The 27,064-nt window shown below is 43.5% G+C and overlaps 1 protein-coding gene across 1 annotated transcript in view; it reads right to left on the bottom strand.

Annotated features, from left to right (window-relative positions):
- The window catches only part of pde6a (phosphodiesterase 6A, cGMP-specific, rod, alpha), a 94,211-nt gene that overhangs the window by 56,727 nt on the left and 10,420 nt on the right, over positions 1–27,064 (bottom strand). Inside the window, exons 3-13 of the mRNA XM_070877272.1 lie at positions 24,046–24,135; positions 22,611–22,751; positions 22,426–22,500; positions 22,277–22,341; positions 15,377–15,443; positions 15,166–15,213; positions 14,861–15,010; positions 14,637–14,780; positions 14,456–14,521; positions 13,595–13,741; positions 11,359–11,466 (exon numbers count right to left, since the gene is read on the bottom strand). Of these exons, the coding sequence (XP_070733373.1) occupies positions 11,359–11,466; positions 13,595–13,741; positions 14,456–14,521; positions 14,637–14,780; positions 14,861–15,010; positions 15,166–15,213; positions 15,377–15,443; positions 22,277–22,341; positions 22,426–22,500; positions 22,611–22,751; positions 24,046–24,135 (1,101 nt within the window). The remainder of the gene's footprint in view (positions 1–11,358; positions 11,467–13,594; positions 13,742–14,455; positions 14,522–14,636; positions 14,781–14,860; positions 15,011–15,165; positions 15,214–15,376; positions 15,444–22,276; positions 22,342–22,425; positions 22,501–22,610; positions 22,752–24,045; positions 24,136–27,064) is intronic.

Below are 27,064 nucleotides of genomic sequence, written 5' to 3'. Positions count from 1 at the left end.
GACAAGGCAGTTGGCGTTCTGCTTCTGGGCTGCAAATTTGCTCTCAGTATATCACAGATCTCAGCGACAACTTCTCTGCGGAAATGCAGCCTTTTGACACAATCAGCCTTGCTCATGTCCAGGTATGAGCGCCTGGCTCGATATTGTCGACGAGGGTAAGGTCTCCTGCCCATCAACCTATGGGCTACGACATTCCTGGTGCGGTGAGCTCTAATCAATTCTCTCCTATGCAGTGAATTGATGGCGAACCATTGCATAATACGTGGTGTTGACAATGCAGTACCCATTCTGCAAATTTAAGTTTAAAACTGTCTATGTAGCTGCCTCTCCCTGTCCCTTGCCAAATGGCCTCAGTCCCCCTCACAGCTCGAAGGCTGCTTGATTGCTCTGTCTTTGCCTGCCGTCCAGTCACTGACGATACCCCTATCCCATGGCCAAATAGCCTCAGACCCCCTCACAGCTCCCGAAGGCTGCTTGATTGCTGTGTCTTTGCCTGCCGTCCAGCCACTGACCATATCCCTATCCCGTGGCCAAATGGCCTCAGTCCCCCTCACAGCTCGAAAGCTGCGTGCGTGTTGCTTCTTCGGCTGCCAGCCAGCCACTGGCGCCGCCCCTATCGCATGGCCGAAATGGCTCAACCCCCTTCGAAAACTGCGTGCGTGTTGCTTCTTCGGCTGCCGGCCAGCCACTGACGGAAGGAAGGCCTGCCTGAAGCACCGCAGCTCGAAGGCTGCTTGCTGCTGCTTTTGGAGCTGCCGTCGAGACACTGACGCCACCCCTGCCTGTCTCCAACATGAAAGGCCTGCCTGAAGCACAGCAGCTCGAGGCTGCTGCTGTTTCACACTGGTAGGAACATGGATTATTTTTAAATCTTTTTTTTGCTTATAAATTTTTATTCAGGTTGGATCTTTATTTGTATAAGTATGACTGCTGAATGATTGTAGAATTGAATGATTTCCCTTCCCCTCCCTCTCTCCCCCCACCTCGTTCCCTACGCCTAATTTGTAACCTACGCCTGATTTTCTAAGTGTTGGCAAGGTTTTTTCGAGCGTATAAAAATCTTCACTTACTCCATTCTAAGTTAGTTTGGAGTAAGTTTTCACTGCCTAAACTTTCAAAACAAGCGTAAGTGGCCGGACACGCCCCCTTTTGAAAAAAAAATTCTGTTCCAAAGTGAAACTGTTCGAACTGACTAGAACTGGAGCAAACTAAATGCCGAGAATTGCAATTTTTAAGATACTCCATTCTTAACCAGTTGCTCCAAAAAAACAGGAGCGATTCAGGCCGAAACTTGGCCTCTTGGAGTGGGAGGGGACCAATCCAGTTGTCATGGTCTACATAGGTACCAACAACATGGGTAGAACAAAGAAAGAGGTTCTGCTGATGGAGTATGAGCAGCTAGGAACTAAATTAAAAAGCAGAATCACAAAGGTAATAATCTCTGGATTACTATCGGAGCCACGAGCAAATTTGCATAGGGTAAATAAAATCAGAGAGGTGAACACGAGGCTCACATACTGGTGTAGGAGAAATGGGTTTCGATTCATGAGGCACTGGCACCAGTACTGGGATAAGAGGGAGCTGTTCTGTTGGGACGGGCTTCACTTGAACCATGCTAGGACTAGTGTACTGGTGAATCCAATAACTAGGGCTGTAGAGAGAGCTTTAAGCTAAATAGTGGGGGGTGGGAGGGGCGGGGGGGAGGGTTCAGGCGAGCAGAAATTTAAAAAGTCAAAGAACAAAGAGAAGGCAATAGAGCGAGGTAGCAGTGGATGACCAGAGTGTGACAGGAAGAGACAGAATGTATAAAAATGAGAGTGCTTCAGAAAGTGGGGTCAAAGCAGGGAAAAATGGTGAAAAAAAACAAAATTAAAAGCTCTCTATCTGAATGCGTGCAGCATTCACAACAAGATAGATGAGTTGACGGCACAAATAGATATAAATCGATATGATCTGATAGCCATTACAGAGACGTGGTTGCAAGGTGACTAAGATTGGGAACTGAATATTCAGGGGTATTTGACAATTCAGAAGGACAGACAGAAAGTAAAAGGAGGTGGGTTAGCTCTGTCAATAAAGGATGAGATCAGGGCAGTAGTGAGGAATGATACTGGTTCAGAAGATCAAGATGTAGAATCAGTTTGGGAGGAGATAAGAAATAATAAGGGGAAGAAGTCACTAGTGGGTGCAGTCTATAGGCCCCCTAACAATAGCTAGACTGTTGCACAGAGTATAAATCAAGAAATAATGGAGGCTTGTAAGAAAGGAATGGCAATAATTATGGCCGATTTTAATCTTCATATTGATTGGACAAATCAAATTGGCCAAAGTAGCCTTGAAGAAGAGTTCGTAGAGTATATCCGGGATTGTTTCCTTGAACAGTTTGTTACAGAACCAAACAGGGAGCAGGCTATCTTAGATCTGGTGCTGTGCAATGAGACAGGATTAATAAATGATCTCCTAGTAAAGAATTTCAAATTCAGTTGGAGGGCGAGAAAGTTGGATCTTAAACCACTGTCCTGATCTTAAATAAAGAAGGCAGAGTTGACTAAAATGGACTGGGAAAATAGATTAAAGTGTAAGATGGTTGACGAGCAGTAGCAGATATTTAAGGAAATATTTCATAACTCTCAACAAAAATATATTCCAGTGAGAAAGAAAGACCTTAAGAGAAGTGAGAACCATCCATGGCTAACTAAGGAAGTAAAGGATGGTATCAAATTGACAACAAGGACATACAAAGTGGCCAAGATTAGAAGGAGGCCAGAGGATTGGGAAACTTTTAAAAACCAGCAAAGGACGACTAAAAAAATAATAAAAAGAGGGAAGATAGATTATGAAAGTAAAGCAGCAAGAAATATAAAAACAGATAGTAAGAGTTTCTACAAGTATATAAAAAGGAAGAGAGTAGCTAAAGTAAACATTGGTCACTTAGAGGATGAGACTGCGGAATTATTAAAGGAAAATAGGGAAATGGCAGAGATTTTGAACAAATATTTTGTATCGGTCTTCATGGTAGAAGACACTAAAAACATCCCAATAATGGATAATCAAGGGGCTATAGGGAGGGAGGAACTTAAAACAATCACTATCACTAAAGATAAAGTACTCGGTAAAATAATGGGACTAAAGGCGGACAAGTCCCCTGGACCTGATGGCTTGCATCCTAGGGTCTTAAAATAAGTGGCTGCAGAGATAGTGAATGCTTTGGTTGCAATCTACCAAAATTCCCTGGATTCTGGTGAGGTCCCAGCGATTTGGAAAACCGCAAATTTAACACCCTTATTTAAAAAAGGAGGCAGACAGAAAGCAGGAAACTATAGAGCAATTAGCCGGACATCTGTCGTTAGGAAAATGCTGGAGTCCATTATTAAGGAAGCATTAGCAGGACATTTGGAAAAGCATAACAGAGTCAAGCAGAGCCAGCATTTTTTTATGAAAGGGAAATTATGTTTGTCAATTTGCTGGAGTTCTTTGAGGATGCAACGAGTAGGGTGGATAACGGAAACCAGTGGATGTGGTGTATTTGGATTTCCAGAAGGCATTCAATAAGGTGCCACATAAAAGGTTACTGCACAAGATAAAAATTCACGGGATTGGGGGTAATATATTAGCATGGATAGAGAATTGGGTAACGAACAGAAAACAGAGAGTCAGAATAAATGGGTCATTTTCCGGTTGGCAAACGGTAACCAGTGGGGTGCCACAGGGATCGGTGCTGGGGCCTCAATTATTTATAATCTATATTAATGATTTGGATGAAGGGACCGAGTGTAATGTAGACAAGTTTGCTGATGATATAAAGCTAGGTGGGAAAGCTAGTTCTGAGGAGGACACAAAAAATCTGCAAAGGCTAAATGAGTGGGCAAAAATTTGGCAGATGGAGTATAATGTTGGAAAGTGTGAGGTTATCCACTTTGGCAGAAAAAAATAAATAAAATTATTTAAATGGAGATAAAATTACAAAATACTGCAGTACAGAGGGACCTGGGCATCCTTGTGCATGAAACACAAAATGTTAGTATGCAGGTACAGCAAGTAATCAGGAAGGCAAATGGAATGTTGACCTATATTGCAAAGAGGATGGAGTACAAAAGCAGAGAAGTCCTGCTACAACTGTGCAGGGTATTGGTGAGGCCACACCTAGAGTACTGCCTGCAGATTTGGTTTCCATATTTAAGGAGGGATATACTTGCATTGGAGGCAGTTCAGGGAAGTTTCACTAGGTTCACTGAGATGATGGTGTTGACTTATGAAGAAAGGTTGAGCAGGTTGGACCTATACTCATTGGAGTTTAGAAGAATGCGAGGTGATCTTATTGAAACACACAAGATATTGAGGGGGCTCGACAAGATAGATGCAGAGAGGATGTTTCCCCTCGTGGAGGAATCGAGAACTAGGGGGCATAGTTTCAGAATAAGCAGTCACCCATTTAAAACTGAGATGAGGAGGAATTTCTTCTCTGAGGGTTGTAAATCTGTGAACTTCTCTGCCCCAGAGAGCTGTGGAGGCTGGGTCATTGAATATATTTAAGATGGAGATAGACAGATTTTTGAGCGATAAAGCACTGAAGGGTTATGGGGCCCAATTTTCCCCAACCCCTTTTTTCGCCGCACTTACCCTAAATGCGCCGACTTTGCGCGCTGGAAATGGCACTAATAAAATGTGGCCTCATCCTGCCCGCTCTGCCAAGTCTCCCGTGTCCTAGCACGGCGTACATAGTGCAGTGGGGGGGCGGAGCAACAGCTCAGTGCAGAAAACACTGCCGGCATGCACAGTGGAGTCTGCGCGTATGCTCCTCGCCCTCTCAACGTGTCCTGCAGGCTGTGAGCAGGACCCGATGCTCGCAGCCCCTATCCCTGGCCGAAGGGACGCCCTGATGTTCATCGCATCCTATCCCTGGCCGAAGGGATGGCCCAATGTTCCACTGGTGAGTGGGGAATATCCTACAGTATTTATTCAGGGTTGCTCAGAGTTGTCAGAAATGGAGTGCAAAAGTTGGGCATTTGGTAAGTGGGAATTCGGTGCAGAGAAGGGAAGGAGGTTCTGTTTTTTGGCTTCAATACTTGTAGTGGTTCATGTTACATATTTAAATATTTCATATAATCTACTTATAACTTAAACTAGGTCAAGTAATGACTTAAAAACTATAAGCTAAGTTGATTAAATAGATGTTGAAAGGTTGTTTCCCCTGGCTGAGATTATCCACTTTGGACCCAAAAAAGACATTGACCTAAGTCGATTTGGAGTAAGTTTTTGGTGGCCAAAGTGGCATAAATGGCCAAAACTGGCGTAAGTGGCTGGGAATGACCTCTTTTGAAAAAAAAACACAACTAAAAAAAATCATACATAACTGAGTTACTCTGGAGCAAGTTTATTGGGGAAAATGACATTTTTTAACTTAAGCCAGAAAAAACAACTTACTCCAAAGAAATTGGAGCAAGTCATGGCCAAAATTGGGCCCATGGGAAGCGGGCAGGGAAGTGGAGTTGAGGCCAAGATCAGATCAGCCATGATCTAATTGAATGGCGGAGCAGGCTCGAGGGACCAAGTGGCCTACTCCTGCTCTTATTTCTTATGTTCTTATAATAGGCAAAAGGGTACCAGGGACCTTGGTGAACAATGGGATAAACAGTCTATCTCCTTAACCAACAAGATGTAAGGAGAGAGAAAGAAACAGAAGAATGATGGAGAAGGAGATATGCTGAATTAAGGTCAAATTATGTACAGAAAGAAACATAAAGAGAGGGAAAGAAGGACTGAATTAAGAGAGAGAGAGAGAGTGAAAAAGTGACTAGAAGAAAAAAATTAACATTTAAAATGTTCAAAACTTCCAAGAACAATTTACTACCGGAAGGAACAAGTTTTATTGGTTCCCAATCTGGGCCGGAGAGATTGAGTGGCATTGCAAGAACATTAATTTCATAATTAAAAGGGTCCTTACGCTGCTAAGTACCAGCACTAACTTTCTGCGGTAAGTTTAATTTGTATTTACTGCGCAAATGCAGCAATTTCTTGAAACTCACCGAGACGTTGATGACGAGCTATTGTTTTCGTGAGGCTAATAATAGAATAGCGTAAATCGTCTGGCAATTTGTGGTGGTTTGCAGCTCATTGGGTATCTCTTTCCACACCACAGATTACTGGACAATCGATATATATATCTATAATGGTGTATGTATTAAACTCACTGTTATTTTCCTAGCAAATCTGGCCCAAGGTGTTCTGACATCATTAAATATATATATTGTTTACATACCATCCAAGCAACATGGAAATAAAAACGTTACACCTGATAGCAACTGCAGCAATATTACCAATACAATTTTTTTTAAATTTAGCTGGAAGTGAAAAATATATTGGCCTGGAATTTGTGGTCAGTGGAGAAGTGACCACTGACCATGAAGAAAGCTGTCCAAAGAAGTCTTACAATCTCTGTGGAGAAGCTTTTTTGATTTTAATTTGATTGTAATTTTGTCAATAGCGGCTCCACAGTGCAATGCAGTAGTAACGTCATCAAACTGACTAAGCAGCCAATCACATTGAAGAATTCTCACAGACAGCAAACCAGGAAATAAAAAGCACTGATTCAATTCCCTTTTTTACATTTTGTGAGTTAAATAAAGATTGGGACATACACATTGGTTTCAGGTAGAAGCTGAAAATTAAACAATTTTTTTTTAAAGAATGAAAAAGATAATGTTTTATTATTTTAAAAATCTAGTAATTTTCTATCATAATGGAAAAATTTGACATTCCACAAACATAAAATGCATTTTTCACAGCCAGAATGGTTGTTCCGCAGTGAATACGGCGTTAAAACCCAAATTACACCTATTCCAACAAGGCTGAACTTTTAATGGGGTAATTACGTCTGAAAAACTTATGTTTTTGTCAACTGATTGCCGGCTATGGGGAGGTCCACAGCACCACCTGTGGCAGAGCATTGAATGACTGACCGCAACTTAAGGATTTCCACATTTAGAAGCACATGCACTAAATCCTGAAGTTACAGTCAGTTTCAGAGGGCATGTTTGCCATCATTACCATAACAAAATCTGGGACATTGTAATGTACATCCTTTGAACAGGTGCTGATGAACAAATAACTACCAATTTGAATTTTGCATTTTAGGTAGTAAACTTGCTTTTGCTAATGTAATTCTGAATTATCTTGTAATTACATTTCTAGTGTAGTAAAGACATCTATTTAGACAGTTGTTAGGGAGTAGATCAATTTGACTTTAGCAAGTAAATTTTGCCCTATTAGAACGTTTTATGATGCCTACATTACAAATTACAGTGGATGCATATTCCATTACCAAACTAGGACTAAAGCTGATGTTGCGATAAAAAAAAGTTGTTAATGCAGCTATTGTCTACAGGCTTGTTTTAAATTTCAAGAAATGTCTTTTCTGATACTATTGAGAGTACCATTTCTATCTGTATTGATGATATGCGTGATACATTTTTCCTGAGAGAAGAATTTTCTGATTATATGCTGACTGTATGTGAGGCCCCACTCGTGATGCAAAACCTTGCAAAACTTACCCATAATTGTTGGCTTTATATAGTGAAAGGTCTCCATGATATCCTTCTGGACAGGAGTAACAGCTGATCTCTCCCTTAGGGCCTGAACCCCACTATAACTTGGAAAGCTGTAATCAATGTGTTGTGAAAGAACAGTGGCACAAATATTTGCTGATCTCATAAGATTGTCCAAGGTAATGAAGGCATTATTCATGCACATCCTGAAGCAATGCTAGAGATATGATTCACCTCCATATCCACCTCTGCCATAGTTGAGGATTCTCTGACTATGTTTTTCATGGAAAAGACTTGAACATGAGAGATATCTTAAGATGTGTTTTTTTTTAAGCAGACGTGCCTAAAAGGGGTTAACTTCCTTGAGTTGTGGGTCGATAGGCAGACAATAACAACTTCCATTTATATAGCACCTTTAATGTAGTGAACTATCCGAAGGCGCTTTATAGGAGCGTTACCAAACAAAATTTGGCACCAAGCTACATAAAGAGATACCAAGACAGGAGGCCAACAGCTTGGTCCAAGTAGATTTTAAGTATCGTCTTAAAGGAGGAGAGAGAGAGTGAGAGAGAGAGAAAGAAAGAGAGGCGGTGAGGCTTAGGGGGGACTTCAAGAGCTTAGGACCCAGGAAGCTAAAGCCACACCGCCATGAGTGGAGCGATTAAAATCGGGAATGCTCAAGAGGCCAGATTTGGAGGAATGCCAAAATCTTGGATGATTGTAGGGCTGGAGGAGGTTACAGAGATAGGGAGGAGCAAGGTCATGGAGGGATTTGAAAAAATGATGAGAATTTTAAAATCGAGGTGTTGCTCAGCCAGGAGCCCATGTAGATCAGCAAGCACAGGGCTGATGGGTGAACGAGACTTGGTGAGAGTTAGCATACGGGCAGCTGGGTTTAGGATGAGTTCAAGTTTATGGAGCGTAGAAGATGGGAGACCAGTCAGGAGAGCATTAGAATAGTCAAGTCTAGAGATAACAAAGGCAAGGATGAGGGTTTCAGCAGCAGATGAGCTGAGGTGGGGTGTAAATGGATGATATTACGGAGGTGGAAGTGGGTGGTCTTGGTGAAAAATAAAGAGGACAATAACAAAACTAGTCCAGTAATAGCCTAGAAATTCTTACTTTACCGTTTCGATGATTCCTCCTGCAAGAGCTGTCTATTGGATAACTAAGTGTGCATACACATGCCTACATACCAAGACATTGCATTTAGAATGTTTCTATCCACTTCTTAATAATCAAATATTCCATCTGCTTCAAATAGGAGTTTACACTGCTAGCACCAGAGCCAACCAGGAAATCCACCCGTGCCGAAATTCAGATTCAGGCAAAATAGATTTCTGCCTAATTTAAAGTTCCATTATGCAGTCAGCCACATGAATCTCATCGATAACCCATACTGCTTTAAATAATTTATTTCCTGCTGCCCCTTTTGTTGCCAATTTTCCCCAATTTTTTGTGATTTTATTCTCAGTCAAAAGGTATGAGGTTCTCATACATTGGCAGCACTATTCTGAAATCAATATTTAGAAGTCACATGAGAATTTCATGAATTGATTGTTGATGTGCCTCTCCCAGATTACCTTGCATAGATTGGGAGCTAGTTGGGTTACCAGTGCAACATTATGCAATGAATAAGTTTTATAAGAATATGATGCTCCATTACATTGCCGACTTACAATACTTAATAATGGCAGGGAACTGGAGTTTGAATTAGAATGCTAAATTATAATGATGTGAGGTTTCAATGAATAATGACTATAAACTGAATACTGAAATGCCCATATACAAATAGGAACACTGATGATTGGAAAGCTACTGAAAACTTTATGAAAATCACCAACTGCAATGATTTTTAAAATCTCAAACCTGAACTCAACTTGCCTCCAACTCGCCCACTTCTGGCTTTAACGGAGGCGGGATGGGGGCGGGCACCCAATCTGCTTCTAGGAGGTGGGTTAGCCATTTAAATATTATAATGTGGCTGGGAGCCTGTTTGAGAGGTTTAACCCCAGCCGGCTTTCCGGAAGCTTAAGGGAGGCGAGGACAGCTTAGGGAAAAGTTAAATGCTGGGACCCCAGCTATTTACAAAAAACATTCATGATTTGGACGAAGGAATTGAATGTAATATCTCCAACTTTGCAGATGACACCAAGCTGGGTGGCAGTGTGAGCTGTGAGGAGGATGCTAGGGGGCTGCAGGGTGACTTGGACAGGTTAGGTGAGTGGGCAAATGCATGGCAGATGCAGTATAATGTAGATAAATGTGAGGTTATCCACTTTGGTAGCAAAAACAAGGTGGCAGAATATTATCTGAATGGTGACAGATTAGGAAAAGAGGAGGTGCAACGAGGCCTGGGTGTCATGGTACATCATTCATTGAAAGTTGGCATGCAGGTACAGCAGGCCATGAAGAAGTCAAATGGCATGTTGGCCTTCATAGCGAGAGGATTGAGTATAGGAGCAGGGAGGTCTTACTGCAGTTGTACAATACCTTGGTGAGGCCACAACTTGAATATTGTGTATAGTTTTGGTCTCCTAAGGAAGGACATTCTTGCTATTGAGGGAGTGCAGCGAAGGTTCATCAGACTGATTCCCGGGATGGCAGGACTGACATATGAAGAAAGATTGGATCAAATAGACTTATATTCACTGGAATTAAGAAGAATGAGAGGGGATCTCATAGAAGCATATCAAATTCTGACATGACTGGACAGGTTAGATGCAGGAAGAATGTTCCCGATGTTGGGGAAGTCCAGAACCAGAGGTCACAATCTAAGGATAAGGGGTAAGCCATTTAGGACCGAGATGAGGAGAAACTTCTTCACTCAGAGAATTGTGAACCTGTGGAATTCTCTACCACAGAAAGTTGCTGAGGCCAGTTCGTTAGATATATTCAAAAGGGAGCTAGATGTGGCCCTTATGGCTAAACGGATCAAGGGGTATGGAGAGAAAGCAGGAATGGGGTACTGAAGTTTCATAATCAGCCATGATCCTATTGAATGGTGGTGCAGGCTCGAAGGGCCGAATAGCCTGTTCCTGCACCTATTTTCTATGTTTCTATGTTTACAGAACTTCTTATGGGCCAGGAGGAGCAGGAGTGCTTCCCCCTAGCCTCCCAAGCTAACTTTTTCCCTGGCATCACAGCCCCACCCTCATCGGACCACCCCATCCAAAGACCCCACATCGGGTCGGGGATCGGACCACACCACTCCAAGGACAGGAATCGGACCCCCCTCCCGGATCAAGCATTCGACACCCCCTCCACCCGGGGTCGCTGATCGGACTGTCGCCGCCCTCCAACGCTCCACGAATACAGCAGCTCTGTTCTCCTGTGGAGTGCTCCCCACCCGGCTGGGAGCCAAGCCTGTCAATCAGGTTGGATTCTGGAGGGGATCCGGTTTAAAAAGAAAGATGGCGGGAATATATTCACTAAATATATTCAATTCACTAAATATATTCAAAAGGGAGTTAGATGAAGTCCTTACTACTCGGGGGATCAAGGGTTATGGCGAGAAAGCAGGAAGGGGGTACTGAAGTTTCATGTTCAGCCATGAACTCATTGAATGGCGGTGCAGGCTAGAAGGGCTGAATGGCCTACTCCTGCACCTATTTTCTATGTTTCTATGAGCTCCACAGCATGCGGTCCCGACCGAAACTTCACCCTGCTACCCGCGACTCAGAACACCTGCCCCTGACAATAATCGGGGTCCATGTTTTTGCTTGCATTTCACAGACTGAATGATTTAATTCAAGTTAGATAGATTTTAAAAAAAACTGATTTCACCTGGAAAATCAGCAAGCCAAATACTTACCATTAGCAGCGTGAACATGGTGTGTCCAACATTGAACCCATGGCGCCAGTTGTGATAGGTGATTTTTCTGTACCCTTTACTCAGAGAATACATGAAACGGACCAATACCTGCAGCATAGCAAAGGTTTTGTCACTACTTTATTCTTAATAAAGCATTAGTTTTGAGATATGTTGATATTCAAATTCACACCAGCTGGCTGTTTTCCGTAACTTGTGATCATTTTTCCAAAATTACAAGCTATTTCCTATTGAATTGTATAGGCTGGATTTCCTTTAATCCATCCCTACATTACAACAGTGACTCCAAGTCAAAAGAATTTCATTGGCTGTGAAGCACTTTGGGACGGCCTGAGGGCAAGAAATGTGCCCTTTAAATGCAAGTTGTTTCTTACAGGGTCTTAGCAAGACTTCTGTCTACTGCCTAACTGTGCTCTAACCCTGCCAAGTTTCCTGAGTTAGGGGCCATTATATCATCATGGTGGGCTCCCAATCAGTTCTCGCTAGTTCCCAAGAAAATCAAGGTGCGACAGAGGCAGGGCCATTTCTGCAGCACCAGAAGAGGTGCAAGGAAATATTAAAGGAGCCCTCATACATCTATCATTGAGATTGAGGTCTTCAGCACATAATGGGTCAGGAAGAGAAAGAGGATTCCTCTGCTAGGCCCTTTCCCTCTAATTTTAACATTTGTGACCATTACGGTCACTACCCAGGTCTACTACCACCTTCAGCAATCAGTCCTAGGGAGCAGTAATGAGCTGGGTGGACAGGAGGAAAATGAACTGGGAATCTGGGCCACGCATTTTCCAGGATTTGCCTGTGGTAGTCAGTAAAGGAACTGTCAAGAGCGGTCCCAGCTTGGGGAGGAGTGAGGGAAATCAAGTTTGGGATTTGGGGGCAGCAGTAGACCTCAGTGCCTGGTTTTCCCTGTTGTTCCCCCCAATCTCTTACCTGATTTGGGCCGGAGAATAACAGAGGAAAATACAGGCCCATACTTGAACTTACCAGAAATCTTTTGCAGAAATGCAAAAATGACATTTCATTGCCGTAAAAATTAAAAGTGTATGAAGTATGCAGAGTGAAGTACCACAACCTGAATTATATGAAAACTATAGTTATTTTGAAGCCATTTCTACATAATTAATCTAGGCATTTGTAGTGTGCTCCAACTAACCTCGGCATGGAGACAACATCCAATGACATTGGCCCTGAATCTGTGGTTGGACGCTTCTCGCAGCAAACGCCTCCAATCCGCAAATAAAATACCCATGAGCTTGGTGACCTAGGAGGTACGGCAATTCACGGTCCTGGGCCTCTCCGGGTACCCGTGGGTAAAGGCTCATATATCTCAGGGGTGCACATGGTCTGCAAGCGCCCTTGGGATCACGTGGGTCGGCCCAACCAATAAAAGATGGGGATTCCCATTCATGCTTAAGCGGATTCCGTATGTATGGAATCCCCATAAGCATGAATGGGAATACCCCCAAAAATACATCTACACTTCAAATAAATGAAAAAAAATTACATATTTAAAATGGCATTTAATCAAAACAAAAATAATGTGAAAAATAAATTTACATGCTTTAACAGGGCTAAAAATTGCACAGGGTTTTTAAATGTATAATTGATTGCTAACATTTTATTTTTATGTTTTTTAAACTCTTACACTGGCAAAAGCAGGCCTTATGCCTTTTACCAGGCAAAAGAATTACATGGGCATTCGCTGGGCAAATAGCCCAAATCGCTACCCACGAATGTCTTTTTCCCAGGGATGTGTTGGATCTGTCAAGAGAATTCTTGACAGATTGCAAGCTCCGGGTTTTCATATGAAACTTGCATGGCCCTTACGGACACGTGCGCACCTCATACGTAGCCATAGGGGCCGCAAATTACAACCCATTAACTGGAGAACAGTCAATAGCGAAATTTAACCATTTCTTCTCACATTACAAAGATTAAAAATAAATTGATGGTATTTCAACTAGTATATAGCGTAATCCTTACTGAAGTAAATGGTTATAATTATAATTTGCTAAGATGCATATTTTTACAAAATGCACTTGCTGTTTGCACTCAAAATAAAATCCATAATGTACATATTAGGGGTGATATTTTTCAACAGGATGATTTTTGTATCTCACAATAATAGATTGCTGCATCCTATTTTATCAGATAAATAACTGTAAAGATGTGACATAAGTTTATTTGGTATATAGAGTAGGCAAATAAAATTACTTACCTCCTGTGGTATGTGGAACTTATCAACCACACCAAGTTCATAGTACATCTGTATGCCACATTTCACAAGTTCCAGTGGAGACCACTCAAAATCACAAAAGTGAAATTCATAGAGTTCTGCTTCTACAGCATCTGGAAGTTCTTGTTCCTTAAAAATAAAATAAAATAAAAAGGATGAATAATAATAGACTATGGGGTGGAATTTCTGCAGGGTTTGTCCCGATCTCCCACCATTACTTCTGCGGAAACCCTGGGGAAATGACATAAACGGCCACTTACACCATTTCTGAAGGGTTTCTGTTGATTTACTACCAAAATTATAGCGAAAGGGCAGGGGTCCCCCAGAATTGCAGGCAGGTATAGCTAAATAGATGGAAAGAGAGAAACATATGGAAGCCTTGACATGCTGCATCGCAGTTACATGAAACATAGGTTGATGACTGCAGTCTCCTGTGTGCTGAGGGGACATCACGTAATGTTCAAGCACTTCTCTAAGGAAGGGAGAGGGGCCAATCAGAGGGACAGGTCACCGCCAGCTCTATTGTACACCTACAAGTGGCAACCTCAGAGCAGCAATGGTGGAATCTGAGAGCAGGCTGCCTACCTGTTCATCCTTTTATGGGAATGTCTGTGGCAAGGGGTGGAGGCAGGCTCTCAGAAGAGGATAGGAGAAAATAGATTTATTTAAAAATGTAGAGAGACAATCACTGGAGCCCATTATTTTGAATAATCATTGCAACTATTCTTAAAGCTCCATTTTTTTCAGTGTAGTTTTATGTATTCAAAAAAAAAATGTGTCTGTCATCTTAAATAAAACAGGAATACAAAATAGTTGTACAATCTTAGCTGCAACTCTACTCACCAATAGTTCGAAAAGTTCTTCTTCATCACATTCATTTGGTTCTTTATCAAAGAATTCCCTGGTTTTCTGATGAGTTTAGTGACAAGGTGTCATTATCAACATCATAAAATTGAAGGAAATGTAATTTCAATATTACCTAATATTTGTAAAAAAATAGGTCTTCAATATTGTTCCAACATACCAGGATGTCTTGTATATCTTCTTTAGAGCATTTAACATGATAGTTCACCATGTCTTGGGCAATGTCTTTCCTGTTTTCTAGCTTGTTCATTTTGTCATATGTATCAGTGTTCAAAACAGACCACCCAAGAAACTGTGTCAAGGCCTGTAAAAGATAAAGAGCTCTCAATATGTAGCTTTCTGTAGATTGGTTGGGATTCGAAAAGGTACCTCATTGAACCTTACTTCCATCAGAGTTTCATCCATGTCATCAAATGGCTTTCCATCCTTCCTGTTATAAAACGTGGCAACTCCAACAATTTCCTCTTTCTTGTTTACTATTGGCATTGACAGCACATTCTTAATTGTCCATCCTTTATTATCAAGTGGCTCTTTCTGCAAATGTGATACAGAATTTGATTAAAAGACACAAATTGTATTTGTGGCTAATACAATATATCTAAGGAACTTATCTGTGTACTTCAATTTTGGATAGGTCTATTATTAATATGCCTAAGCATGAATATATTGATAAAGATAGAGTTTCCTACCTGAAAGTTAAAGAAATCATCTGCAGCTGCATTCATAATGTTGCATATCTGGGAAAACAACACAGGAAATATAGATATTTTCCCCTTAATCCCAATTCATTTGACATTATGTTAATAGTAGAAAACTTGCATTGTAACAACAACTTGCATTTATATAGCGCCAAAGCATAGCAACGTATGATTGTACATGCTCTAGGATTGCAGCACTTACAAGACTGGTTTCTGCAACATATGTTGGCAATCCACTAATTAGGGCCCAATGGTCTGCAGGGGGGTTCCTGAAGAAAATAAAGCATCCAAATTAGACAAGAAGGTATAGCTTAAAATGGTAATTTAAATTATTTTCTTTATATTTACAAGTAATGCCAAACATGTCCAATATTTAACAAAAAAAAACTGTGATTGCTGGAAATCTGAAAAAAACAGCATCTATAATGAAAAGTCATTATTTGCTAGATAGTACCTCAACAATTGTAAATCCCATCTCAAATTTAAAAAAACACACATAAATATTAATATAGGATATAATTTCATCCTTTACTATACAGAGTTGCTGGTATCAGAAATGGTGCTGTGAGGAGAAAGAACATTGGAGAGAAGTGCAGCCCTACACTACAGTCATGGGCCACCTTCCAGCCCCATTCAACTTAGGAGGAAGTTTGTTCGAGAAATAATTGACAAAACATTTGCTCTACCCAAGGTGATTTTGAAATTAGGATCTCAGGCTTCTTTTTCCTTTTTGTTGTTGCTATTTTCAACATGCCATTCTTATTTTTAAAATTGTTTCAAATAAATTGTTTAATTTATTAATTAAAAAGCAATAAGACTATTCAAATGATTTAGATCATTTCAATTGTATTTGCTATAGATAGCGACATTGGTGTCAAGGACTAAGGTGCATTGAATGCACACCCAGTGCCAACAATGGCACCATAATTAGTGTCCGACCAATTTTCCAGGTAGGCAGCAAGCCTAAGTAAATTGAGTTAATGATGTTTCCTTTTGCATTACAAACAGTTCCCTTATGGAGCCTTGCCCAGCTTCAGCTATAATCAAATTCCATTCCTGCACCACACATGCCTCCAAGGCAACCAAAAATGGACTCTTCCTGTGAGAAGGAAGGGAGATATAGATTGTAATAAAGGGGATAGGAACATGGGAAATGATTGAAATGAAGGAGAAGGGGAAACTTACACAGATCAACATTTTATTTAGTTTGGACTTGGATAAATATCAATATTCTCAACTGCTGCTCTATTTTAAAAGTGAAAGAGAAGGGAGGAAATGGAAAGTAATGAAGAAGAGATGAAATAAAAGAAAATAAAGAACTGAACATTTACACAACAATTTTTCACAACCTCAGGACATCCCAAAGTGCTTCATAGACAATTAGGTACTTTTGAAGTGTAATCACGGTTATAATATGGACAAACATGACAGCTAATTTGCACATAACACAGTCCCTGCTACAATGTTAGAAACATGACCAGATAGTTTGCTTTAGTTATGTTGATAGAGGAATAAGTGTTGCCCAGGATACTACAAGAACTCCCCTACTCTCTTTAAAATAGTGTCATAGGATCTTTTATGTCACCTGAGGAGGGTAGATGGGATCTTGATTTAACATTTCATTTCAAAGACAGCACATCTGACAATGTAGCACTCCTTCAATGTTGCAACTCCCTGGAATGAAACTTGAACCCACAACCTTCTGACTCAAGGCAAGTGTGCCACTACTGACATCACGTGCGCATAACAAAAGAGGAAAATAACTTGCTTATGTTCAATTTATAATTTGTGTTGAGAATGTCTTTGTAGTTGTGCAAAATAATTTAGCAGCATTTTTCATGCTGCCTCTCCGTGGATCCTGTGACTATCCAATGGAGGCCTCGCCAGGCTCCTCTTTGTCATCCTCCTCCTCTTCCTTAGGTGGGCCTGCAATCCCCATTGGCAATGCCTGGCCCCTCATGATGGCCAAGTTGTGCAACATGCAGCACACCACAATGAATTTGGATACCTGTTCAGGGCAGTATTGAAGGCTGTCTCGAGAGCAGTCCAGACATCGGTCTGCCTTTTGGAGATGACATATCTCTTTCGGAAACACAACCTTCTCACACACTGCTCCTCAGAGAGTTTGAGATATGAGCATTGGTGCCTGTAAACCCGTGGGGGGTAAGCCCTCTTCCCCAGATGCCTTCGGCCTCTCCTCATCCTTGGCCCGACATGGCCAAGAGTCCTTGTTGTATCCTGACACTGCTTACCATGCCCCCATTAAATTCTTTCAGTGAAGATGTAATGATAGATAACACTGCCACCTTCAAGGCAGAGCTTCACGCAGCGTGCTGTGCGCAAACGTTGCAGTCAATGTGGCCTGCGATGTAGGAGCCTCCTCCGTCAAATTACATATGCCGCAAATACTGCCTACTGGACTGTGGGCACGCCTGTTTTTTCATGCGTTTCCTGGGGTGGGCATATAATGGGGGGTTAGGGCCTAATTTTGCATCCGGGGTGCTAGTGGAGTGTTGCACGACGATTGACATCGTGATCTCAGTGAAACTAGAGGGTGGGGCGGGAAGTTTTTGCGCCGCCGCAAACACTGAGCTGAATTTACAGACCGGGTGGTAAAAGTTAGACACCCACCGTTATGCCTAAAAACCATCTTTATCACCCCTCCAGGGCACGACCAGAGGTACAAGGAAGTGGAAAATCCAGCCCATATTTTTTAAAATGTTCCGGTCTTGGACAGATTTGTGTGCACCTTTGGAAGTGGCTTAGTGAGTTGCAGTGAATGGTGAGACATAAGGGTACCCTCCCGCGTGCCCCAACTTTAAAATGGTGATGAGTGTAAAAGGAATGGCTTGGTCATTGTAGAGATGCTTTATGGTGTTAGTGTGGGGTGGTGCCAACCTGGCACATCAAGTGGCAGCCAAATGGGTGTACAGCATAAAGTTAATGAAATCTGGCCATGATGAGGCCATCCCTATCCTCCCATGCAGCAATATGCTCGGGTGCCTTCTGTCCTGTGCAACATCAGGTGATTGAGGAGAATATTGGTTAGTGTTGTTGCTGCTCCTGTTGCGGCTCATCGTAGTCCGATTCTGAGGACCAAGGTTGTTGTATATCTGTAAAGCATGCACCCCCATATTTCGTCACCAGGTAGCGCATCCCCTGAAGCCCCAAGAGATCCCAGCATCCCTTGGGAGCACTGTATATAAGCCAGTCCCTAAGGCCTGTTCCTCACTCTGGAGTGTCTTAATAAAGACCACTCTGAGGTCACTGTTACTTTAACCTCCCTGTGTGCAGTCTCACCTGTGTTAGAAACACAATAACTAGCGACGAGTATACAAATCCAACGCAAAGATGCAGCAAACTGTGGGCATCCTGGAGAAGTTCTCGGAGGGTGAGGACTGGGAAGCCTATGTCGAACGGCTAGACCAGTACTTTATAGCCAACCAGCTGGACGGAGAAGGAAGCGCTGCAAAAAGGAGAGCGGTCCTCCTCATGGTCTGCGGGGCACCGACCTACAGCCTCATGAAGAATCTTCTGGCTCCGGTGAAACCCACAGATAAGTCGTATGTGGAGCTGTGTCCACTGGTTCGGGAGCATCTTAACCCGAGGGAGAGCGTGCTGATGGCGAGATATCGGTTCTACACGTGTCAGCGATCTGAAGGTCAGGAAGTGGCGAGCTACGTCACTGAGCTAAGGCGACTTGCAGGACAATGTGAGAATGATGGCTACCTGGAGCAGATGCTCAGAGACTTTTTTGTGCTGGACATTGGCCACGAGATCATCCTACGATAGACTCTAGAGACACCGACCCTCAGTAAGGCCATTGCGATAGCACAGGCATTTATGTCCACCAGTGATAACACCAAACAAATCTCTCAACACTCAAGTGCTAGCAATCTTCATAAATTAACAAAGTGTGTTTGCGAGCAGAAATGTACAGGGCAGAAACCACGAGTCTGCAACTCCCAGTATGCCTCAGGTGACCCAGATGACTCAGAGTCCGCAACAATGGATGAAAGCAAGGCAATTCACACCTTGTTGGCATTGTGGAGGCTTGCAATCAGCCTATTCATGCCGCTTCAAAGGTATGTTTGCAAGAGCTGTGGAACAATGGGGCACCTCCAACGAGCATACAGATGAGCTGCAAGCTCTGCAAAGCCTGCTAACCACCACATGGCAGAGGAAGATCAGTCCAAGGGTGGATCAAAGCAATTTAGAGCCTCAGAGAGGAGGCAGATACTGAAGTACACGGGGTGCACGCATTTTTGACGAAATGTCTACCTATAATGCGAAATGTAAAATTGAATGGCTTACCCATAGCCATGGAACTGGACACTGGCGCTAGCCAATCCATCATGAGTAAAAAGATGTTTGAGAGACTGTGGTGCAACAAGGCACTCAGACCAGCCCGAGCCCCATCCACATGAAACTGAGAACGTACACCACAGAGCTCATCACTATCCTAGGCAGCACCATGATCAAGGTCACATACAAGGGCACGGTGCACGAATGCCACTCTGGATTGTCCCGAGCGATGGCCCCACACTGCTTGGAAGGAGCTGGCTGGGCAAAATTTGCTGGAACTGGGATGACATCCGAGCGCTATCACATGTCGATGAGGCCTCATGTACCCAGGTTATTAACAAATTTCCTTCCCTTTTTGAGCCAGGCATTGGAAACTTTTCCTGGGCGAAGTTGCGGATCCACTTGGTCCCAGAGGCACGACCCATTCACCACAAGGCGCGAGCGGTACCTCACATGATGAGGGAGAGAGTGGAAATCGAGCTGGACAGGCTGCAATGCGAGGGCATCATCTCCCCCGTGGAATACAGCGAGTGGGCCAGCCCGATTGTTCCAGCAGCCCTGCAGGGCCAACAACATGCCAGACAAGCGAGGGCACAGCCAAAACACCAGAACAGACATTTGTACCGAGGCGGTCCACCAGAGAAAGAAAGTCTCCCGACCGCCTCACCTTGTAAATAGTTTTCACTTTGACTTTAGCGGGGGTGTGATGCTGTGTATCTGTAAAGCATGCACTCCCATGTTCCGTCACCAGGGAGCGCATCCCCTGAAGTCCCAAGGGATCCCAACATCCCTTGGGAGCACTGTATATAAGCCGGCCCCCATGGCCTGTTCCTCACTCTGGAGTGTCTTAATAAAGACTGAGGTCACTGTTACTTTAACCTCCCTGTGTACAGTCTCATCTATGTTAGGAACACAATAGCACCGATGCTGATGGAATAGATGGCAGGTGAAGTAGAGATGACAGAAGTGATCCGTCAATGAGGTCAGACTGGATGGAGATTTGTGTAAAGACTTGCATCACGGTGAATCTGTAGTGGAAATACAGTTTAGAGAAGCTAGAGGCTAAATAAAGATATTTGAATCAGCTGGGTGATTTGACCTGATATTTGAAGCTGTCAGCACATCTGCTGAGATATTGGCAAGTGACCTCCCTCCTCAACTTCATAGGTGAGGTCTAGGCACAGCGGGAAACCGGTGGGCGACCTGTCAATTTTAAAAAGCTGGAAAAAAGCATTGTTCAGTGGTTATAAACAAACCACTAATGATTTTAATTGCCTACTCCGCCGCCGCGTGTCAGGTCTACTCAGCGCTGGCAGACCCGACATTTGGTAAAGGCACATGGGGCAGTTGACAGCCGGGTCCCGACCCGCTGTCAAAAAAAAGCACTTTCCCACCAGACCCGCCACTGATCGTGCCCACTGACCCCCTGGAATATTTCACACTTGGTGTCATATTTGACCCGGAAATGAGCTATCAACCACATATCCACGCCATAGCTAGGACCGCCTATTTCCACCTCTAACATCTCCTGTCTCCACCCCTGCCTCAGCTCACCCTCCTCCATGCCCTTGTTAACTCTAAACTTGACTATTCTAATGCACTTCTGGCTGGCCTCCCACCTTCTGTCCTACATAAACTTGAGGTCATGCAAAACTCGGCTGCCCGTGTCCTAACTCGTACCAAGTACCGCTCATCCATCGCCCCTGTGCTCACTGACCTACATTGGCTTCCAGTTAAGCAATGCCTCGATTTTAAATCCCTTTATGGTCTCTCCTTCAGCTCCACAGCCCCTCACCCACCGCCCCCCTCCCCACCCCCTCCCCCCACGAGATAGCTGTGCTCCTCTAATTCTGCACTCTTGATTTTAATCGCTCAACCATTGATGGCCGTGTCTTCAGCCCTGAGCTCTGGAATTTCCTCCCTAAACCAATCTCTACCTCTCTTTCCTTTAAGAGGTTTTCGTCATCTGCTTCTGTGGCCTTGCTTCAAATTCTTTGTCTCATAACACTCCCACGAAGCGACTTGGGACATTTTACTACATTAAAGGTGATATGGTGATATAAATAAAAGTTGTTGTTGTTGTTGAACTAAATTTCAGAAAACCCGAACTTCTCAACACAGAGATTGTGAGACCTTTGTGGGAAGCTTACTTCAGGACCAGCGCCTTTGCTGCACCGCTGACCGCATATTCTGGGTCCGTATAATTTGTTTGAATTCCTGCCCTATAAATACACCAATTAAACCATTCATTGAACTCCCAAAACATCTAGTCGCCTGTAATGTTTTTGCTTCATGGGTTCTTTGCTATTAAGAACTAGTTGGTTTATTAACAAAGATTTAACAATCACACTACACATTACCAGTTCATCCACTAGGTTCACAACTGCATGCCTCGTCGTGGATCCTCTATACTCAACTGGCTGAGGTTTTATTGAGTCTTGTGAACATCACATGACTGACTAAGCCACTCACAAATCGACAGCTTCACAAACCTGTGAGCATCCTCACAGGTGCATACATTACACAATCCATATGTTGACAAGTGGGCTTGTTCTTTATCCCTGTTTCATACTTAAAGAATGCAGCTTATGTACTAGGTGGGGCACTCGTATCCCACAAATTGGAGGAAATTCCTAAACAAGATTCCATTCTAAATATCTATGCAACCAAACCCCTTTTTTTCCATTCCATTTCTTCCCTTTCTTTTTCTGCGATTCCACATGTGGGCCTGCGAAGTAAATTGCATTGACTCAAAGAAATGCATCACTTCTCAACCTTTTTTTAAACACAGACTTACGGGATGACTTTAATTTCCTCTTTTCCATGAAGGATGTAATCAATTATTTTGTAGAAGTTTATTTCCTATAGATAAAAACAAAACATATAAGAATGAAAATGTGGAAATGACAACAGTAAAATTTGAATGAATCGAATAGTAAAGCATACCCTTCCATCTGCGGTTTTTGGACCATCATATGGTGGTACTTCACCCATTTGTACTGGCCAGAGATCAAAAAATTCCTGCAGTTAAAATGAATAAAAACAAAATAAAAAGGAAGTTATATGTACATATTACATAGTCATGTCAATTACTTGATATCTGCAGTACATTCATGTAGAAAATACAAAACCTTTTCTTTTGTCATGTCTAGGAGTGCAACCGAGTATCTATCGCAGTTCAAATATCCTCGCACAGTGTAAAGGGCTTTGTGAAACTGTCGCTCAATATCAGTAAGTTCTTCAAATACTTTGCTTGCAGACCATAAAAGAATCTATAGAATAAATGAATATTGATTTTAGTGTATATACAGAAATGTTGTAAGGGGGTAAAAAGTACACTTGAGTAAGAAGCATAAGGGAATTAGGAGGTTCTGAGGAATCGGGAGTTCCCCTCTCTTACGATATGGATTGTAATATTGACCGATTATGTAAAACTCACTTATGTATATAAAGCACGCTTATGCACTCATTTACATTGGGTTAAGAAGAGGGAGGCAGCAATGCCTGATGGTTAATGAACCATCATAAGTAGCCAACACTGCATTGACCCTTAGCACAGACTGATAGAAGATGAAAACATACACTCAGTACTGAATAACAAGGGCAGTGGAGAATCAACGGCCTAGAAAGTTAGCATACCCTGGGGAGCAAGGTCAATCAACATGTCATGAGAAACTGAGGCAAAGTTGAACACATTCCAGAAGGGTGACAGGTGAGGGGAACCACTCCGAGCCAGTCTGAGTAGTAGGCCAATCGGTGGTTTTGTAGGAGGGTCGCACAAATCAAAAAATTGTATAACTACGCTTATAGAACTCTTGTACTTTGTAGTGTTCATCGGAACATTTCCCAAGCAATGTTCGAATAAAACCGGTTAACCAAGGTTTCGCCTGCATGATTCCGTGGTCACTATACAAAACGGGCAGGTGTCGATTCCTTATATCAGGGAGTCCACCTTGAGGAAGAGAAGTCTTCTTTTTACCCCAACAAATGTTAACATATTTTCTGTGATATTCAAGACTGAAAGTTCATCAGATTCTACTTGTAAGACATATGCTAATTGTAACACAGGGAACAGCTTTCTTCTGGCAAGAAACAGTCAGGCAATGGTGCTGATTGACAATCCTTACTATAATATGGCATTAGACACTTGGGGGATGGTTTCCTCTGATTGCTAAGTGTAACACTATTGTAGATATGTGTACAGACAGTGGCTGGAGATTTCTGCTTCTGCTTGCCAGCCTCAAATTGTCCACTAGATTAAAATGGATGTTGGAAAAATCATGGACTGGCGAGTGGACATGCAGAAATCCCTGACAACATATTTACAATTTCATTGCAAACAATAAAAAATCTTCACCCAACTTGTTTATATATGCGTTAAGTCATTATTTTGGAATTAATTTAATTATTGTCAAAAGATATTGATAGAAAACAGCCCTATAATAGTCCAAACTTGTACTAGATCTTTACTCTCAACCATAAAATATGTTAAATCCTGCATTCGATAGGAAATTTCCATAGCGATTTCCAATCCTTTGTTTAAATGAAAGCCTTGTTTAACTTTACCTGCCCTTTCCGGGTTTCACAGCTATGGAGATAATTCAGATAGTAGATCTTGAGTGTTAAATTGAGAAAATTAAGATACTTCAACAAAATCTGTAATTAAAAACAAATCATTTTCAATATAATAGACAATGGGTTAAAAATTCGCTGACTTTGCGACCGTTTTTTTGGTGATGTTTCGCCATTTTTCGCAAAGAAATGGTCTGCGGGAAATTCAGAAACATCTTGCGGTGGCGGTTTTTAAGTACCACTGGGGAATGGACCGCCGCCGCGCAAGACTCGAAATATCGCTTTCACCAAAAATTTGGCTCAGTGCGCACCCGTATTTAGCGCGAAAAATACTGGCAGGTAAAAAGCTGTGTTAAGTATGAAGACCTGCAAAAAAAGTAAGTTAAAGTTTTTATTTTAGAATTATTTTTCAGCAATTCGATAGTTAAGTGTCTTGTGAATGTTTTGTGATGTTTTTATTTTTTGTTTTTTTTTCAATTTTTGTGGGGTGCTTTCCCCCCCCTCCCAAGGCCTCTCTCACAGTTGTGTCGGCCTCGGAGTAAAGTTACAGATAATTCGCGGTTTGTGCCACGAATCCTCGTGCAACGCCGATTTTTACCGCTGCGCAAAATGATGCTTGAATTTTAGGCCTCATAGCAGTAGCAGAGCGAAAGTGGTAATTTTGGTGAAAAAAATACCGTTTTTGCCAAAAAATGAATTTCTAGCCCTAAAACTCAGAAACTTAGGCCCCAAAACTCCACAGTTCCATTTGCCCTGACATAATGGGCCCAGGTTTCGAGCCGCGCCTAGAACGGCGCAGTCCCGACCTGGACGCCCGTTTTTCGCGCCACAAAGTGCGCCTAAAAAAACCCTCCGTATTCTCCACCTCCCTGCAGGTCCTTTGGCCCTCGGCGCAGCGCAGCAGGAGCTGTAGGGGGCGGAGCCAGGTCCCTGCGCCGAAAACAGTGCCGGGACCTCTGCACATGCGCGCTACAGGTGCCCGAAACTGTGTGGGAGGGGCCCGAAGCACGCAGCCCCTAGCCCTGGCCGAATGGCCTCACTGGGACTGCGTGAATAAGACTCCTCCCACGGCCAGCTCCTGCTTCCTCCCGCTTCCCGCCCCCCGCCCCCGGACCGGACCCGACATTCGCTCATCACCGCCCCCCACCCCCGGACCGGACCCGATACCCGCTCCCCACCGCCCCCCGCTCCCCAGACCGGACCCGACACCCGCTCCTCCCCAACCCCCCCCCCCCCCCCCCCCAGCCCCCGGACCGGACCCGACACCCGCTCCACCCCCGCCTCCGGACTGGATCCGACCTGACCTCCCTCCCCCCGACCTGATCTCCCTCTCCCTCCCTCCCCCCAACCCGAACCGAACCGACCTCCCTCCCACCACCCCCCCGACCCGACCCAACGCCACCTACCTGTAAATCTGGTGCTAGGGACGAGCCCTGCCCGAAGTCTCGGGCCCGGCCCATTCAGCCTCCCTCCCCCTTCTCCTTCCCCCCCACCCCCCCACAATCTCCTTCCCCTCCCCCCACCCCCCCAATTCTCCTTCCACCCCCCAATTCTCCTTCCCCCCCCAATCTCCTTCTCCCCCCAATCTCCTTCTACCCCCCCAATCTCCTTCTACCCCCCCAATCTCCTTCTCCCCCCAAATCTCCTTCTCTCCCCCCAATCTCCTTCTCCCCCCCCAATCTCCTTCTCCCCCCCAATCTCCTTCTCCCCCTCCCAATCTCCTTCTCCCCCCCCAATCTCCTTCTCCCCCCCAATCTCCTTCTCCCCACCCCCCAATCTCCTTTCTCCCCCTTCTCCCCCCTTCTCCCCCATTCCTCCCCCTTCTCCCCCTTCTCCCACCATCCCTCCCCCTTCTCCCCCATCCCTCCCCCTTCTCCCCCATCCCTCCCTCTTCTCCCCCATCCCTCCCCCTTCTTCCCCATCCCTCCCCCTGCTCCCTCCGCTCCCTCCCTCTCTCCCTCTGCTCCCTCCCTCTGCTCCCTCCCTCCCTCCCTCTGCTCCCTCCCTCTGCTCCCTCCCTCTGCTCCCTCCCTCTCTCCCTCTGCTCCCTCCCTCTCTCCCTCTGCTCCCTCCCTCTCTCCCTCTACCCCCCTCCTCCCCCTCCCTTCGCTGTCAGAAACACAGACACTGACAGACAGAGAATGAGAGACACACAGATAGATAGCGACACTGACAGAGACACACTGAGGGGGGCATCCCAGCACGTTGTTGGAGGGCTCCCGGTGCTGCAGTCGGTAAGTAGAAATGTTTTATTTATTGATTTAAAAAAAATATATATTTCTTATTAATTTTTTTTAATTGATTTATTGGTTGATTTATTGATGTATTTATCATTTATTATTGATTATGACTCTTTATTTGTAAAACTGAAGTGTTTAATGTTTGTAAACTTCCCTTTAAACACCCCCCCCTCCCCCCCCGCCACCATTCCCTATGCCTGATTTGTAACCTACGCCTGATTTTCTAAAGTGTAGACAAGGTTTTTTCGAGCGTATAAAAATCTTCACTTACTCCATTCTAAGTTAGTTTGGAGTAAGTTTTCACTCACGAAACTTTGAAATCAGGCGTAAGTGGCCGGACACGCCCCCTTTTGAAAAAAAAATTCTGTTCCAAAGTGAAACTGTTCTAACTGACTAGAACTGGAGCAAACTAAATGTGGAGAATTCCGATTTCTAAGATACTCCGTTCTACACCAGTTGCTCCTAAAAATCAGGAGCAAATCATGTGGAAACTTGGGACCTATGCTGCTAAGTCAAATGTTCCATCCTCCAATGTTAATTAGCACTAACTCTGAAGTAAAATGTAGGATCAGATTATTCTCATATTTATTGGCATTTCAATAGCGCAACACCCATGTAACATGAAAGTAATGTGTGGGATGGGAGTTAAACATTTGGAGTATATCCTTTATCAAGAATCACTGAAGATTGCAGCAGTAGGCTGGGGGAGTAGCAGGTAAGTTGTAAAATGTTTGGCATAGTAAGCTGATTGTCAGCTAGCTGTAATGGATGTC

This window comes from Pristiophorus japonicus, chromosome 4 (genome assembly GCF_044704955.1).
Source record: "Pristiophorus japonicus isolate sPriJap1 chromosome 4, sPriJap1.hap1, whole genome shotgun sequence".
NCBI lineage: Eukaryota > Metazoa > Chordata > Chondrichthyes > Pristiophoridae > Pristiophorus > Pristiophorus japonicus.
The sequence above is the reverse complement of the archived record's forward strand: the minus strand, read 5'-3'. Positions and strand labels throughout refer to the sequence as shown.